The sequence below is a fragment of the Staurois parvus genome, unplaced genomic scaffold (assembly GCF_062004578.1).
Source record: "Staurois parvus isolate SC_StPar_1 unplaced genomic scaffold, SC_StPar_1.0 ptg000414l, whole genome shotgun sequence".
Classification (NCBI taxonomy): Eukaryota; Metazoa; Chordata; class Amphibia; order Anura; family Ranidae; genus Staurois; species Staurois parvus.
The window spans coordinates 6,861,557-6,876,617 of record NW_028318210.1 but is presented as its reverse complement, the minus strand read 5'-3'; the positions used below and the strand labels follow the sequence as shown (position 1 = coordinate 6,876,617).

At 42.9% G+C, this 15,061-nt stretch overlaps 1 protein-coding gene across 1 annotated transcript in view; it reads right to left on the bottom strand.

Moving 5' to 3' along the window:
* Positions 1 to 15,061, bottom strand: part of SPTBN5 (spectrin beta, non-erythrocytic 5) — a 435,120-nt gene that overhangs the window by 283,890 nt on the left and 136,169 nt on the right. The window contains exon 24 of the mRNA XM_089686901.1: positions 6,396 to 6,596. Within this exon, the coding sequence (XP_089543027.1) occupies positions 6,396 to 6,596 (201 nt within the window). The remainder of the gene's footprint in view (positions 1 to 6,395; positions 6,597 to 15,061) is intronic.

Below are 15,061 nucleotides of genomic sequence, written 5' to 3'. Positions count from 1 at the left end.
AATAAGGGATAAAAGGTAAGTTCTCCCATGCTTTCAGCTTCTGTTTAACTGTGAGTAACAACCGGTATGAATTTATCTTGGGGAAGTCAAAGACATTAGGGGAGATGTTAATACCCAAGAAGCATAGGGAGACCATCCAAGTGAAAGAGAGAGCCGGATCTGCAGCCCCATGTGCTCCAGAGTCAATGGGCGTAATTAGAGATGAGCGAATCGAACATGACGAAGTGGAATTCGTTTCGAATATTAGGAAAAATTCGATTCGCGCCGAATCCGAAAATTAGCAAACTTCGGATGCACGAATCGAATTTTCCCCGATCGGCCGATTTTCATCCCTTCTACAGCCGGCAAAAAGTGTCCCTGCAGAGAGCTCCGCTATTTCTGACAGTTCCTTCACATTTACAGCGGTTGAAACATTGTATCTATTTGTTTCCATTTAGGATACAGATGTTTTTATTCGGAAACAAATAGATACAATGTTTCAACCGCTGTAAATGTGAAGGAACTGTCAGAGAACTGTCAGAAATAGCGGAGCTCTCTGCAGATACACTTTTTGCTGGACTGGAATTCTTCTTATTTTCATCCTACTTCTTCTTCTTCTTCATCCTCATCCTCATCCTCTTCTTCTTCTTCATCCTCATCTTCTTCTTCTTCTTCTTCATCCTCCTCATCCTCATCCTCTTCTTCATCCTCATCCTCTTCTTCATCCTCTTCATCCTCATCCTCATCCTCTTCTTCATCCTCATCCTCTTCTTCATCCTCATCCTCTTCTTCTTCTTCTTCCTCATCCTCATCCTCTTCTTCTTCTTCATCCTCATCCTCCTCTTCTTCTTCTTCCTCACCATCATCCTCTTCTTCTTCTTCTTCATCCTCATCCTCTTCTTCTTCCTCATCCTCTTCTTCATCCTCATCCTCTTCTTCATCCTCATCCTCTTCTTCTTCTTCTTCATCCTCATCCTCATCCTCTTCCTCTTCTTCATCCTCATCCTCTTCTTCTTCTTCATCCTCATCCTCCTCTTCTTCTTCATCATCCTCATCTTCTTCTTCTTCTTCATCCTCATCCTCCTCTTCTTCTTCATCATCCTCATCCTCTTCTTCTTCCTCACCATCATCCTCTTCTTCTTCCTCACCATCATCCTCATCCTCTTCTTCTTCTTCATTCTCATCCTCCTCTTCTTCTTCTTCTTCATCCTCATCCTCCTCTTCTTCTTCTTCATCCTCCTCTTCTTCTTCTTCATCCTCCTCTTCTTCTTCTTCATCCTCATCCTCCTCTTCTTCTTCTTCTTCTTCATCCTCATCCTCTTCTTCTTCATCCTCATCCTCTTCTTCTACTTCTTCCTCTTCCTCATCCTCTTCTTTTTCATCCTCTTCTTCCTCTTCTTCTTCTTCATCCTCTTCTTCATCCTCTTCCTCTTCTTCTTCTTTTTGTCTTCCTCTTGCAGGTCACTGCTCATGCGCAGATTTTTTATCGGCAAAAAATCGTCCGATTTGCCCACTATTGCCGCGAAAATCGGCCGATCGGCAAAATCGGCCGATTTTTTTTCCAACTTTACAGAAAAAAAAAAACGGCCAAAATACCGAAAAACGCCCGACCAAATAGCCCACTAACGATCCGAAAATCGGCCAATTTTATTTTCGGCCGAAAAATCGGCCGATTTTCGACCCATCTATGGCCTGCATTAGGGCCACAGGGACTTTAGGGCCACAGAATCGTTACTCAGGGACACAGAATCGTTACTCAGGGACACAGAATCGTTACTTAGGGCCACAGCTATCAAAGAATCGAAAATTTAAAGTGACATACACCCTTTTTTTTTTTGGTGGCTGTCGTGCACAGTTGGTGCTGCAGTTTGCCGATTGTGCAAAATAAACTGACTTTCTGCTTCACAACCACTATTGTACGTTCAAAGAGTTAAATCCATTTACACGCCGGCTGGCGGTAATATTTTTTGGGTGATTAGTGCATTCCAGTGACACAAACGTACAGTTTCCAGCCAACGGCAAGCTGCAATTGACCGATTGTGTACAATAAACTGACTTTCTGCTTCACAACCACTATTGGCCTTCAATTGAAGCTGCTTCCGCTCAGCCACTCTACCATTGGACTCTTGATAGTCGTCTCCCCACGCTGCTGCTGGGGGGACTTTTTAACCTAGGCCTGTGTATGGCCTTCAATTGAAGCTGCTTCTGCTCCGCAACTCTGCCATTGGACTCTTGATAGTCGTCTCCCCACACTGCTGCTGGGGGGACTTTTTAACATAGGCCTCTGTATGGCCTTCAATTTAAGCTGCTTACGCTTCGCCACTCTGCCATGGGCCCCTGTACCGCCTCCTCATGCTGCTGCCAGGTCCAGAGTCTCTCATGGGTCCCTGTACGGCCTCCCATTGCTGCTGTCTCCATCGCCACACTCTGCCATGTGCCACTTTCAGGTCTCCTCACACTGCTGGTGGGTTCCATTTTGTCATAGGGTGCTGTATGGCCTCCCATTGCTGCTGCCTCCACCGCCACACTGTGGCTCCACACTCTGGTTTTGGCCCCGTGACTGCCCAAATGAGTGAAGTGTGCGGTGATTCTAAGATCGACGGCACTCATCTGCATGTCATACTGACTGACAGTATTATTTCTCTTCCCCAGCAGACTCCAAGGGCATTTAAATTAAAGGTACAGTGTTCTGCACTAATATAAAGGCTCTCTGAAGCCTAGAAACCCTTTTAATAAGTTAAATTTGCAGCGAATAAATTCGCATCGAATCGAATTTATTCCGCAAATTTGGCGAATCAGCCGAATCGAATTTTTGAATAATTCGCTCATCTCTAGGCATAATGAGCGATTTTTCCCAATTCACTGGTATCCCTGACAATTCAGCAAAGTGGAAAAGAATTCTGAGGGCTTCGCTGAGTGACAGCCCAGAGTCATTAAGGAAGAGCATCAAATCAGCCAGTTTTTCCACTACTGTACGCACTTGGTTCCAACCACCCCATCTGATTGCCAGGAGCTGAGGCCAGGGGTTCCATCACCAGGGAAAGGGGACAATCTTGTTGTGTTCCATGTTCAACCAAACAAAATGGAGATCTCCACTCAGCGTACTTCGGGCTATGGGGGATTTAAAAAGAATGTCCAACCATCTACAAAATGATGGGCTACAGCCCAGGACCTCAAGCCCTGCAGCCATAAATCGCCAATTCACAGAATTGAAGGTTTTTTCAGTGTTCAGAAACACTGAAGATGTGTGAACACCCTTTGTAAGTTGACATCTGTGGACTTGCCTGGCATGAAGCTCATCTGATCAATATTGATTAGTCAAGTCAAAGCTGAACTTTTTAGTTTATATAATAAAAGAAGAATTTTAAGAAGTGGAACCACTCGCTGTTCCATGCACGCACTAACACTGTTTGCCATTTAGATTAATTGTTTCTTGACTGGCCTTTGACATGTGTGCTGCCTAGTAATAGGACACACTTGCTACTTACTACTGTGTAGTACTGCCACGCAAGTATCCCTTTTTATACCTGTAAAAGTAAAAGTCCCGGTCTGACTTGAATGCCCCTCGTATATAGGGCTATCAAATGATTTGACATGTTAACTACCTTGTGGATGACTTCATTAGAATATTCCTTATATGAATCTACTATAGCCAATTAAGTTCATTGTCCCAATTGATATGGACTGCAAAAGTCTTATATGCTTGTTATACAGTGTACATTTAAAATGGTTAAAAAGTCAAATAATTTTTAATTGTAATAATGATCACTCTTAGTCCTCTCTCTATTCAGTGCTGTGCCCATCTGCAGCAGTGCTGGTCTCTTTTCCTGTTCTCACAGGTCAGATTGAGAGCAGTGGGAACCACTGGCTCCTGCTGCTGTCCGTCAGATCCTTGGGCAGGGAGCGGGAGGCATGGCCAAGCCACATTGTGTGTGTTTATGGACCCACACAGCCGAGCTCGGGAGCATACCTGTACGTGTGCCCCCATAGTGGCTTGTATTGGAGACACATGCAGGGGGGAGGTGGGATGCCCCAGAAGAGGTAGTAAGGGGATTTGCAATACTATTGCATAGAGCAGGTAAGTATAAACCTATTTATTATTTTAGAAGAAAAAAAATATTGCCTTTACAACAACTTTAATTCTCTTTTGTTGGAAGGCCTATCTCACTGTTATCCTATTGTCTTTAACCTGTATGTTTTTGGGGGGGTTTTCACACCTGCCTTGTTATTTCACAAAACTTATAAAGTGGTAGTAAACCCACTTTGTAAATCTTTACCTACAGGTAAGCTTATAATAAAGCTTACCTGTAGGTAAAATAAATATCACCTAAATGTGCACTGTTTAGGAGATATGCATGTTATTTTTTAGTTGGTGCATGCGCTCTGAAGGAATGGCATACTCGTTCCGTTCCTTGAGAGCAGCGTGCTGTGGTCCTTGACTACCGTGCACATGTGCTGGAGTAACGTCATCGCACCTCAGCCAGTCAGATGGCTATAGCTCAGGAACCCGGAATGAAGACCGGGTGAAGATGTTAACCTTTACAGCGGTGACACGCGCCGCTGGATGGCTTCGTTTTAAGGTAAGTTTCACATAATGTGCTAGTATGCGATGCATACTAGCACATTATGCCTTAACTTTGCAGGGAGTGTTTTTGGGGTTTTTTTTGTGTAATTTTGTATAGAGTGGAGAGGGTTTAGAACAGTGCCAGATTAAACTCTGTAGAGGCCCCTAGGCAGCCAAAACCTTGGGCCCCTCTCACAGGTTTCTGGAGGTTTTTCATGCGCGCATTCTAATGGCATATCATTGAATTAAGGAGGTGCATGTCAGCCATGTCAGCCACTAGATGGAGATGACCATCACCACTGTACATTACATGTACATAGGTTGCACCAAATATTTTTGAAAACTGACAGCTGAAAGAAGATGAGCTTTTAGGCGACAAACTGTAATGTGAACCTGATGTCTATGGTTTATGTACTTGAAGTTATAATTGGTAGGGATGGGCTTGATGTTGTAGTCGAATGTAAGTTCAACTCGAACATCAGCCGTTTGTGTGTTCGCCAAACACACGAACGGTAAGTGGTCATGCCCCACAATGCACTGTTTTGTTTTTGTTCAATATAGGAATTTTTCAAAAATCTGGCGTCTTTATTTTTTTACTGAATTTAACCCTTTAGTGAATAGATAGGGGTACAAGTACCCCTTACTCATTCACAAGGGGGGCAGCATCAAGTTGCCCCCATATTTAAAGGGGTACCCTGATGCTAATGAGCTTCCCTGCCCGCAGACCCCCCACAGAAGGAAGAGGTCCTTGTCCTCATCGGCATGGGGACACTGTCCTCCAATGGCACATGGCCTGGCAAGCCACAGATAGGGGGGCACTTGTTCTTCCCCCCCTACTTTCCTGACCTGTCAGGCTCATGCTCGAATCAAGGGTCTGGTAGGAATTTTGGGGGGGACCCCATGCTTTTTTCCTCCATTTTTGGGGGGTGAGGTTCCCCTTAAATGTCCTAACAGGTCTAGAGGGCCTGGTATGGCTTTTAGGGTAATCCCAGTGCACTCCTCCCCCATTTTGGGGAGTGGGGTTCCCCTTAAAATGTCGTACCAGGCCTAAAGGACCTGGTATGGCTTTAAGTGGGAACCCCATGCACTTATTTTTTTTTTTTTTATACTTTTTTACTGTGGAGTCCCTTCTAACCTTCCTACTAGACCTTTAAATAAAAATGTAATTAGATGTGCAACTTTGCAAAAAAAAGGGCTCAACTAGGAAAAGGCTCAAGTTCGAATGTTCGACCGCCGAACATGGGGGTATTCGGCCCATCACTAGTTATTTGGTACATTGCACTAATACAGTATTTTCTCTATACAATCGGTAATGGTAAGTTCTCATTTCTTTGAGTTGGTTGATTTTTTTCTATCTTTTGCAAACAAGTTAAGGAAACTTCATTGTAATTTTCTTTCAAGATCAAATCAATATTATTTTGATCAATGACGTGGGAGCCTTAAATGGCATGGGGCCCATACTCTGCCTATTTGGTAATCCAGCACTGATTCAGAACACCTGTCAGGTCTTTAATGTTGTCTATATTCTTGTTAGGAAGATTTATGTCCTTTTGTTGTCCTAGTGACCATAATCATGGAAAGTAAAATAAAATACCAAATTCTGAGAGGTCACAAGAACAGGAATAGGAGGAAATTCTTCCAGTGTGGACCCTAATTCTGGTGACCCTGACGACTTCCAGGGAAGTATTTCCTCTCACTTCCCATTGTGGATATGGGGCAGGAAGTGAAGGGAAATCTCCACTATGGGACACATATGACCAAAAAAAACTGATAGGGGTCATAACCCACCCTTAGTCTATCCAAAATGAGAACAGATGCTTTCCCTTCAGTTCTACTTTAGGAGATATCTCACCTGATGAAAACTGACTGATTCTTGCAGGTGTCTTGTGCGTTTCTCACAGGCCTCCTCCAGCTCTGACCAAGCAGCTTGCAGTTGCTTATTTTTCTCAGTTATATTGCGAGCTTCTGGGTGATGGCTTGAAATGAGAGATTTGCCCATTTCCAGAACTTTATGCAGCTGTTGGGTGTGAGCATTTATTTCTGCTTGTAACTCCTGCAAACAGTGAAAAAGTTTGGTTTGTTTATGTTCATATAGCTATATGGGTTAGAGCAAGAGCATCAGAATAACAGGAGACTACTATGCATACTTAGCAATGGAAGTGCAATAAAAATGTCAACATTTTGACAAAGCATTGAGTCAATATAGAAGGTGAAATAACCAGTTTTTTGCATTTTCTTAGCATTTTTGCTAAAAATTACTGTAAACCCCAAACAATTAAAGATTTTCTGAAGGCAGAGACCTTGGAGAATAAAATAGTGGCAGTTGCAAATTTTATGTTGCACAATAATTGCGGAGCTGTTTTATAAATGCATATTTTCAGAAAACATGCATTAAAATGAATTTTAGTGCAAACAAACAGAATATTATACCTATTTTTTTTGTAACATATACAAAATGGGGGTGTGTCAAGTAAACTGATACTAAACATGTCAAGGATTAAAATTGCACATGCACATGAAATCTATAAAAACTATAGTACCCAAATTTCTTCAAAGACAATGCTTTAAAAAAATTTACAGGGTATCAGTTTAGAGTTTGTGAGTAGGTGCAGCGTGGTGAGGCGGCAATTAACAAGACTTGTATTGAAGAAATGGCCAAAATTTACAAACAACCCAGTGGGAAGGTCCCAAGCTGGGAAACACTCACATTTCTGTGCAACTTGTAAAGTTGAGCAGGTTCTGATACACCAACAGCATCTGTGTCCTGGAGCCTGGCAGCCTGGACAGTCTGAGCCCGAAGGGGAGGATTTCGATGCAAGATGGCATGTCCCTAACCTGTCCCTACTTGTCTGAAACCTTTCCCTGCCACTACTCACTTTCCTTGACAGGTGAGACTCTGTCCCTACACTGCCCACTCACAAAAATGCACACCAAAACCTGGGGGCAGGCACTTAAAAGGGCCCTGCTGACCCAAGATGGCTGCCAGGGTCACCTGTATGCAGTGTAGCCAACCAGAACTGTGACACAGGGGACCAAGGAAACCATACGGAAACCAAGTTGCTCTCAACGTCCTGTCCAGCTACAGTACATAGCGGCCAAGTGGCGTAGCCTAGCCTTGATGCCTCACATGTATAGCACAACTTCTATGTACATACATCTGCATGCCCTAAACTGTTTCTTTGCATTGGACTGTGTACAGGGATGCTTTTCATTTAACACATACATACAGTCAGGTCCATAAATATTGGGATATGGACACAATTCTAACATTTATGGCTCTATACACCACCACAATGTATTTGAAATGAAACGAACAAGATGTGCTTTAACTGCAGACTGTCAGCTTTAATTTGAGGGTATTTACATGCAAATCAGGTGAACGGTGTAGGAATTACAACAGTTTGCATATGTACTCCCACTTGTTAAGGGACCAAAAGTAATGGGACAGAATAATAATCATAAATCAGACTTTCACTTTTTAATACTTGGTTGCAAATCCTTTGCAGTCAATTACAGCCTGAAGTCTGGAACGCATAGACATCACCAGACGCTGGGTTTCATGCCTGGTGATGCTCTGCCAGGCCTCTACTGCAACTGTCTTCAGTTCCTGCTTGTGCTTGGGGCATTTTCCCTTCAGTTTTGTCTTCAGCAAGTGAAATGCATGCTCAATCGGATTCAGGTCAGGTGATTGACTTGGCCATTGCATAACATTCCACTTCTTTCCCTTAAAAAACTCTTTGGTTGCTTTTGCAGTATGCTTTGGGTCATTGTCCATCTGCACTGTGAAGCGGCGTCCAATGAGTTGTGAAGCATTTGGCTGAATATGAGCAGATAATATTGCCCGAAACACTTCACAATTCATCCTGCTGCTTTTGTCTGCAGTCACATCATCAATAAATACAAGAGAACCAGTTCCATTGGCAGCCATACATGCCCACGCCATGACACTACCACCACCATGCTTCACTGATGAGGTGGTATGCTTAGGATCATGAGCAGTTCCTTTCCTTCTCCATACTCTTCTCTTCCCATCACTCTGGTACAAGTTGATCTTGGTCTCATCTGTCCATAGGATGTTGTTCCAGAACTGCGAAGGCTTTTTTAGATGTCGTTTAGGCAAACTCTAATCTGACCTTCCTGTTTTTGAGGCTCACCAATGGTTTACATCTTGTGGTGAACCCTCTGTATTCACTCTGGTGAAGTCTTCTCTTGCTTGTTGACTTTGACACACATACACCTACCTCCTGGAGAGTGTTCTTGATCTGGCCAACTGTTGTGAAGGGTGTTTTCTTCACCAGGGAAAGAATTCTTCGCTCATCCACCACAGTTGTTTTCAGTGGTCTTCCGGGTCTTTTGGTGTTGCTGAGCTCACCGGTGCGTTCCTTCTTTTTAACTAATTCAATTCCGGTCACTTTTACACCTTCCTGCCCAGGCCAGTTTTCAGGTTTCAGCGCTCTCACACTTTGAATGACAATTGCGCGGTCATACAACATTGTACCCAAACTAAAATTTTATAATTTTTTTCACACAACTAGAGCTTTCTTTTGGTGATATTTAATCATCACCAGGGTTTTTATTTTTTGCTAAATTAACAAAAAAAGACCAGAAATTTTGGAATAAACACACGTTTTTCTTTGTTTCTGTTATAAAAGTTTGCAAATAAATAATTGTTCTTCATAAATTTAGGCCAAGATGTATTCTGCTACATGTCTTTGGTGAAAATAACCCAAATTAGGATGTATTTTTTAGTTTGTAGGAAAGTTATAGAGTTCACAAACTATGGTATAGATCTGATTATTGATCAATCCTGAAGTACTGACAGCCAATCTAATTTCTTGAGGTCCAAGAATGTCAGAACAGTACAGATATCCCCCAAATGACCCCTTTTTGCAAAGTAGACAGTCCGACGTACTTCATAAGAGGCATGGCGAGTTTTTTGAAGTTGTATTTTTTTTGTCATAATTTTTCGGAAAATTAAAAAAATTAGTTTCACTATTTTTTTTTTACATATTGTCACCAGTGCAGTACAGCATCATCATATAACTGGCATGGCGGTGATCAGGAACACTGAGTGGTGACAGTATGAAAAAAAATATATATATATATTATTATTATTTTTTATTACATTTTATTTCTTTTTTTTAAGATTTTTTTTCATATTTCACTATGAACAAAGTAGTACAATATTACCATAGTAACATTGTACTACTTTGGGGAAGTGATCAGTATTTTTTTTTTTTTTTTTTTTACACAATTTGCATATAGCAAAGAATTACTTTGCTATAAGCAAGCATTTACCTGAATGACATGGATTCATTCAGGCTTTTTTTCTTTTTTTGTGCTTAGCTGTGATTTAGCCACAGCTAATCACATGACATGTGCATGTGATTAGCTGTGACCATTCACAGCTAGACACTAGTATACAATGGATGGCATGAATGAAGCCATCCATTGTATACAACTGTCATGTGACCTGTTGTGATTGGTCACAGCAGGTCACATGGTACCAGCAACGGGGGCTGATACTCAGATCTGTCATCGGCCGTGTCAGAGGTACACGGCCGGTGACAGATCGCGCCGCTGCGCATGTGCAGGAGGACGCCATATGGTGTCCACCCGGAATGCTGATGATATTTGCCGGCCACCATTCGGCCATAGGGCGGGCGGCAAATGGTTAAGAATGTTCCAAACAGTTGTTTTGGCCACGTCTAATGTTTTTGCTAGCTCTCTGATAGGTTTGTTTTGTTTTTTCAGCCTAATGATGGCTTGCTTCACTGATAGTGACAGCTCTTTGGATCTCATCTTGAGAGTTGACAGCAACAGATTCCAAATGCAAATAGCACACTTGAAATGAACTCTGGACCTTTTATCTGCTCATTTTAATTGGGATAATGAGGGAATAACACACACCTGGCCATGGAACAGCTGCGAAGCTGTCCCCTTACTTTTGGTCCCTTAACAAGTGGGAGGCACATATGCAAACTGTTGTAATTCCTACACCGTTCACCTGATTTGGCTGTAAATACCCTCAAATTAAAGCTGACAGTCTGCAGTTAAAGCACATCTTGTTCGTTTCATTTCAAATCCATTGTGGTGGTGTATAGAGCCAAAAATGTTGGAATTGTGTCGATGTCCCAATATTTATGGACCTGACTGTATATATATATATATATATATATATACACACACATACATACACACACACCACATTATATAGTAATATAATTTATGTTTTTTTCCAAATGTAACACTTTCTAACTTTGTTTCTTCATTTAACTTTATTCCTATCACAAGGGGGCTAACGAGCACCCAATGTGACAGCATGGGCTGGTGAGAGGTCCTTCTTATAGTGACATTAGGGGTCTATTAGACTCCCGATGTCGCCCCTCTGCTCTCCACTGCAGCTAGACAAGCAACCGATGTTTTCCAATCTCCTCCTGCTATCAAAGTTTCAGCAGTTTACAGGTGTCCTTGGCTCCTTGAAAGGAAAAGGGGAGACTAGGAACCATGGCGGAGGGCTACATCTTAGAAGCAGCCGTGAGCTTACTTTAAGCCTTTGAATCTCAGGATGTTTATAAACATACCTTGGTAGGTGATTTTAAGGGTGCAATTTGCTTTAAATGGCACCTGGGTGTTAAAGAAGATCCTTCCAACCATCCTGGACCTGTTCTTTTACCAAAAAAGCTACCTTATTTATTTTACTATTTTTTACATAAAGAAAAAAAAAATTTAAAAGAAAGGCATATAAAGCAATGATCAAGTATACAAAAAAATAAAGCACAAATACAAACACAATTTTAAAGCAAAATTCACCAAGCAGCTCAAGGTGCAAAACTAAATTTTCACGTTGAAGAAATTTTTCCAACAGCAAAATTGGTAGTTTATTCCTGTAGAAACTGGAAGTGCAAGTGGAAAGCTATTTGCTTCACAATGTCACAGTAAAAAGGATATGTTGGTTGTCTTTTTAGAAATGACCTGCTGATCACATGGCTTTGCTGATAAAAGGTAAGGGTTATTGATGGAATTAGCACCATTGTTAGCATTACTGTTAAGGTTAGCATTTTTTTTGCACCAATCCTGGATAATTATAAGCAGTTTTCCTAGCCCTCAGGTGCCATTTAAAGTGGTTGTAAACCCTAAAATATACCAGGTGAAGTGACAAGCCTCAGGTGATACATAGAGATGAAACAAATCCTCCTAACATACTGTAAGTTGTACCTGTTTATTGGCAGCCCTCTCTCCTATACAGCTATTCAAAGTCTAGAATGTATGCAGCTTGTCTGAGTTTTCGGAAAGCAGGGGTGGAGAGCTAACATTACACTCTTCAGAGTTCAGTGAGAAGAGCTCTGACAGCTGACTGGAGGGAAGCGACACATGCCCCTTCACACATCATGAAGGAACAGCGCTGAAGCTGTCATTCATAGGCTGGGTGCTGAAGCTTCCTTCCCTGCAGGCCCAGACTGGCCATAGGGCACACTGGGGCTTTGCCAGTGAGCCAGGGCCTTCTGGATAGGAGGGGCTGTGAGGCAGCACATAGAGGAACCACTCCATCTCCCCTCTTACCACCACTGGATGCCCCCTTCTCCTTCTCTCCCTCCTGCAGGCATTCAGCAGTGGCAGGAGAGAAATGAACGGATCAGTTCCTCTATGTGCCGCCCCTCCTATCCATCTTCTTTCTGCTGCCCCCTGCCCCTGTCCTCTCTCTGGGCCCCTCTCCTTCCCCACAGCACTGCCGGGCTCCCCCTCCCCGCTTCCGTCGGCTGCTACAGGGGATATGTCAGGATGGAGATCAGTGCCAACCACTGACATTGTCCATTCATAACTGAGCAGGGGTGGACTGGGCCAGGGGGCAGGGTGGCAATTGCCCTCAGGACCACTCTGATACCACTGTGGGGAGCCCCAGGAGGGCAGACTGTGGCACCCCATGGCTGCAAGGCACTGAGCTGAGAGAGTCTCTCTGCCAAAGCCCAGAGCCAGCGCTGACAGTTCCCCCCTCTTTCCTTCCTTTCTGCTCCCAGTGAGCTCCTTTCTGCCAGTTCCTTACATAGTTAGTCTGGCTGAAAAAAGACAAAAGGCCATCCAGTTTAACCATAGAAAAAAAAAAAAGTTATACTCCTATACCCACAGTAGATCCAGATGAAGGCAAAAAAAAACCCAGCAAAGCACGATCCAATTTGCTCCTGGGAAAAAATTGCCTTCCTGATCCCCCGAGAGGCAATCGGATATTCCCTGGATCAACTTTACCTATAAATGTTAGTATCCAGTTATACTCTGTGTACCTAAGAAAGAATCCAGGCCTTTTTTAAAGCAATCCACTGAGCTGACCAGAACCAACTCTGTGAAGAAACCTTTCTGTGTTTGGAGAGTAAATTTATTTTCCTCCAGACATAAAGAGTGCCCCCTTGTCCTCTGTGATGACCTCAGGCTGAATAACTCTACACCGAGTTCACTATATGAACCACTGATGTATTTATACATGTTGATCATATCCCCCCTTAATCTCCTCTTCTCAAGAGAGAATAAATTCAGTTCCTCTAATCTTTCCTCATAGCTGAGCTCCTCCATGCCTCTTATCAGTCTGGTTGCCCTTCTCTGTACTTTCTCCAGTTCCCCAATGTTCTTTTTGTGAATTGGTGGCCAAAACTGAACTGCATATTCCAGATGAGGTCTTACTAATGATTTGTACCGGCGGAAATTATATCTCTCTCTCTAGAGTCTATACCTCTTTTAATACAAGAGAGGATTTTGCTCGCTTTAGAAACTGCAGCTTGGCATTCCATGCCATTATTGACCTTGTGATCTACCAGAACTCCCAGATCCTTCTCCACCATTGATTCCCCCAGTTGTACTCCCCCCTAGTATGTATGATGCATATTCTTAGTCCCCAAGTGCATAACCTTACATTTATCAACATTAAACCTCATTTGCCACATTGTTGCTCAATTAAACAGTGCATTGAGGTCGGCTTGTAAGTTGGAGAAATCCTGTAAGGACATTATTCCACTGCACAGCTTGGTGTCATCTGCAAAGACTGAAATGAGATTTTTAATCCCAGACCCTACAGTCAGGTCCATAAATATTGGGACATCAACACAATTCTAACATTTTTGGCTCTATACACCACCACAATGGATTTGATATGAAACGATCAAGATGTGCTTTAACTGCAGACTGTCAGCTTTAATTTGAGGGTATTTACATCCAAATCAGGTGAACGGTGTAGGAATTACAACAGTTTGCATATGTGCCTCCCACTTTTTAAGGGACCAAAAGTAATGGGACAGAATAATAATCATAAATCAAACTTTCACTTTTTAATACTTGGTTGCAAATCTTTTGCCGTCAATTACAGCCTGAAGTCTGGAACGCATAGACATCACCAGACGCTGGGTTTCGTCCCTGGTGATGCTCTGCCAGGCCTCTACTGCAACTGTCTTCAGTTCCTGCTTGTTCTTGGGGCATTTTCCCTTCAGTTTTGTCTTCAGCAAGTGAAATGCATGCTCAATCGGATTAAGGTCAGGTGATTGACTTGGCCATTGCATAACATTCCACTTCTTTCCCTTAAAAAACTCTTTGGTTGCTTTTGCAGTATGCTTTGGGTCATTGTCCATCTGCACTGTGAAGCGGCGTCCAATGAGTTGTGAAGCATTTGGCTGAATATGAGCAGATAATATTGCCCGAAACACTTCAGAATTCATCCTGCTGCTTTTGTCAGCAGTCACATCATCAATAAATACAAAAGAACCAGTTCCATTGGCAGCCATACATGCCCACGCCATGACACTACCACCACCATGCTTCACTGATGAGGTGGTATGCTTAGGATCATGAGCAGTTCCTTTCCTTCTCCATACTCTTCTCTTCCCATCACTCTGGTACAAGTTGATCTTGGTCTCATCTGTCCATAGGATGTTGTTCCAGAACTGTGAAGGCTTTTTTAGATGTCGTTTGGCAAACTCTAATCTGGCCTCCCTGTTTTTGAGGCTCACCAATGGTTTACATCTTGTGGTGAACCCTCTGTATTCACTCTGGTGAAGTCTTCTCTTGCTTGTTGACTTTGACACACATACACCTACCTCCTGGAGAGTGTTCTAGATGTGACCAACTGTTGTGAAGGGTGTTTTCTTCACCAGGGAAAGAATTCATCGGTCATCCACCACAGTTGTTTTCCGTGGTCTTCCGGGTCTTTTGGTGTTGCTGAGCTCACCGGTGCGTTCCTTCCTTTTTAAGAATGTTCCAAACAGTTGTTTTGGCCATGCCTAATGTTTTTGCTATCTCTCTGATGGGTTTGTTTTGTTTTTTCAGCCTAATGATGGCTTGCTTCACTGATAGTGACAGCTCTTTGGATCTCATCTTGAGAGTTGACAGCAACAGATTCCAAATGCAAATTGTCACGGTGTAAGGTCAGGTTCAGAGACCAGTTGCTATAGCAGTAAAAGGCTTACCTGGAACCAGCAGGATAGGTACACCAGCGGATCCCCCTGGGAATGACGCAGGCTCACCTGAGGTGCGGGGTCT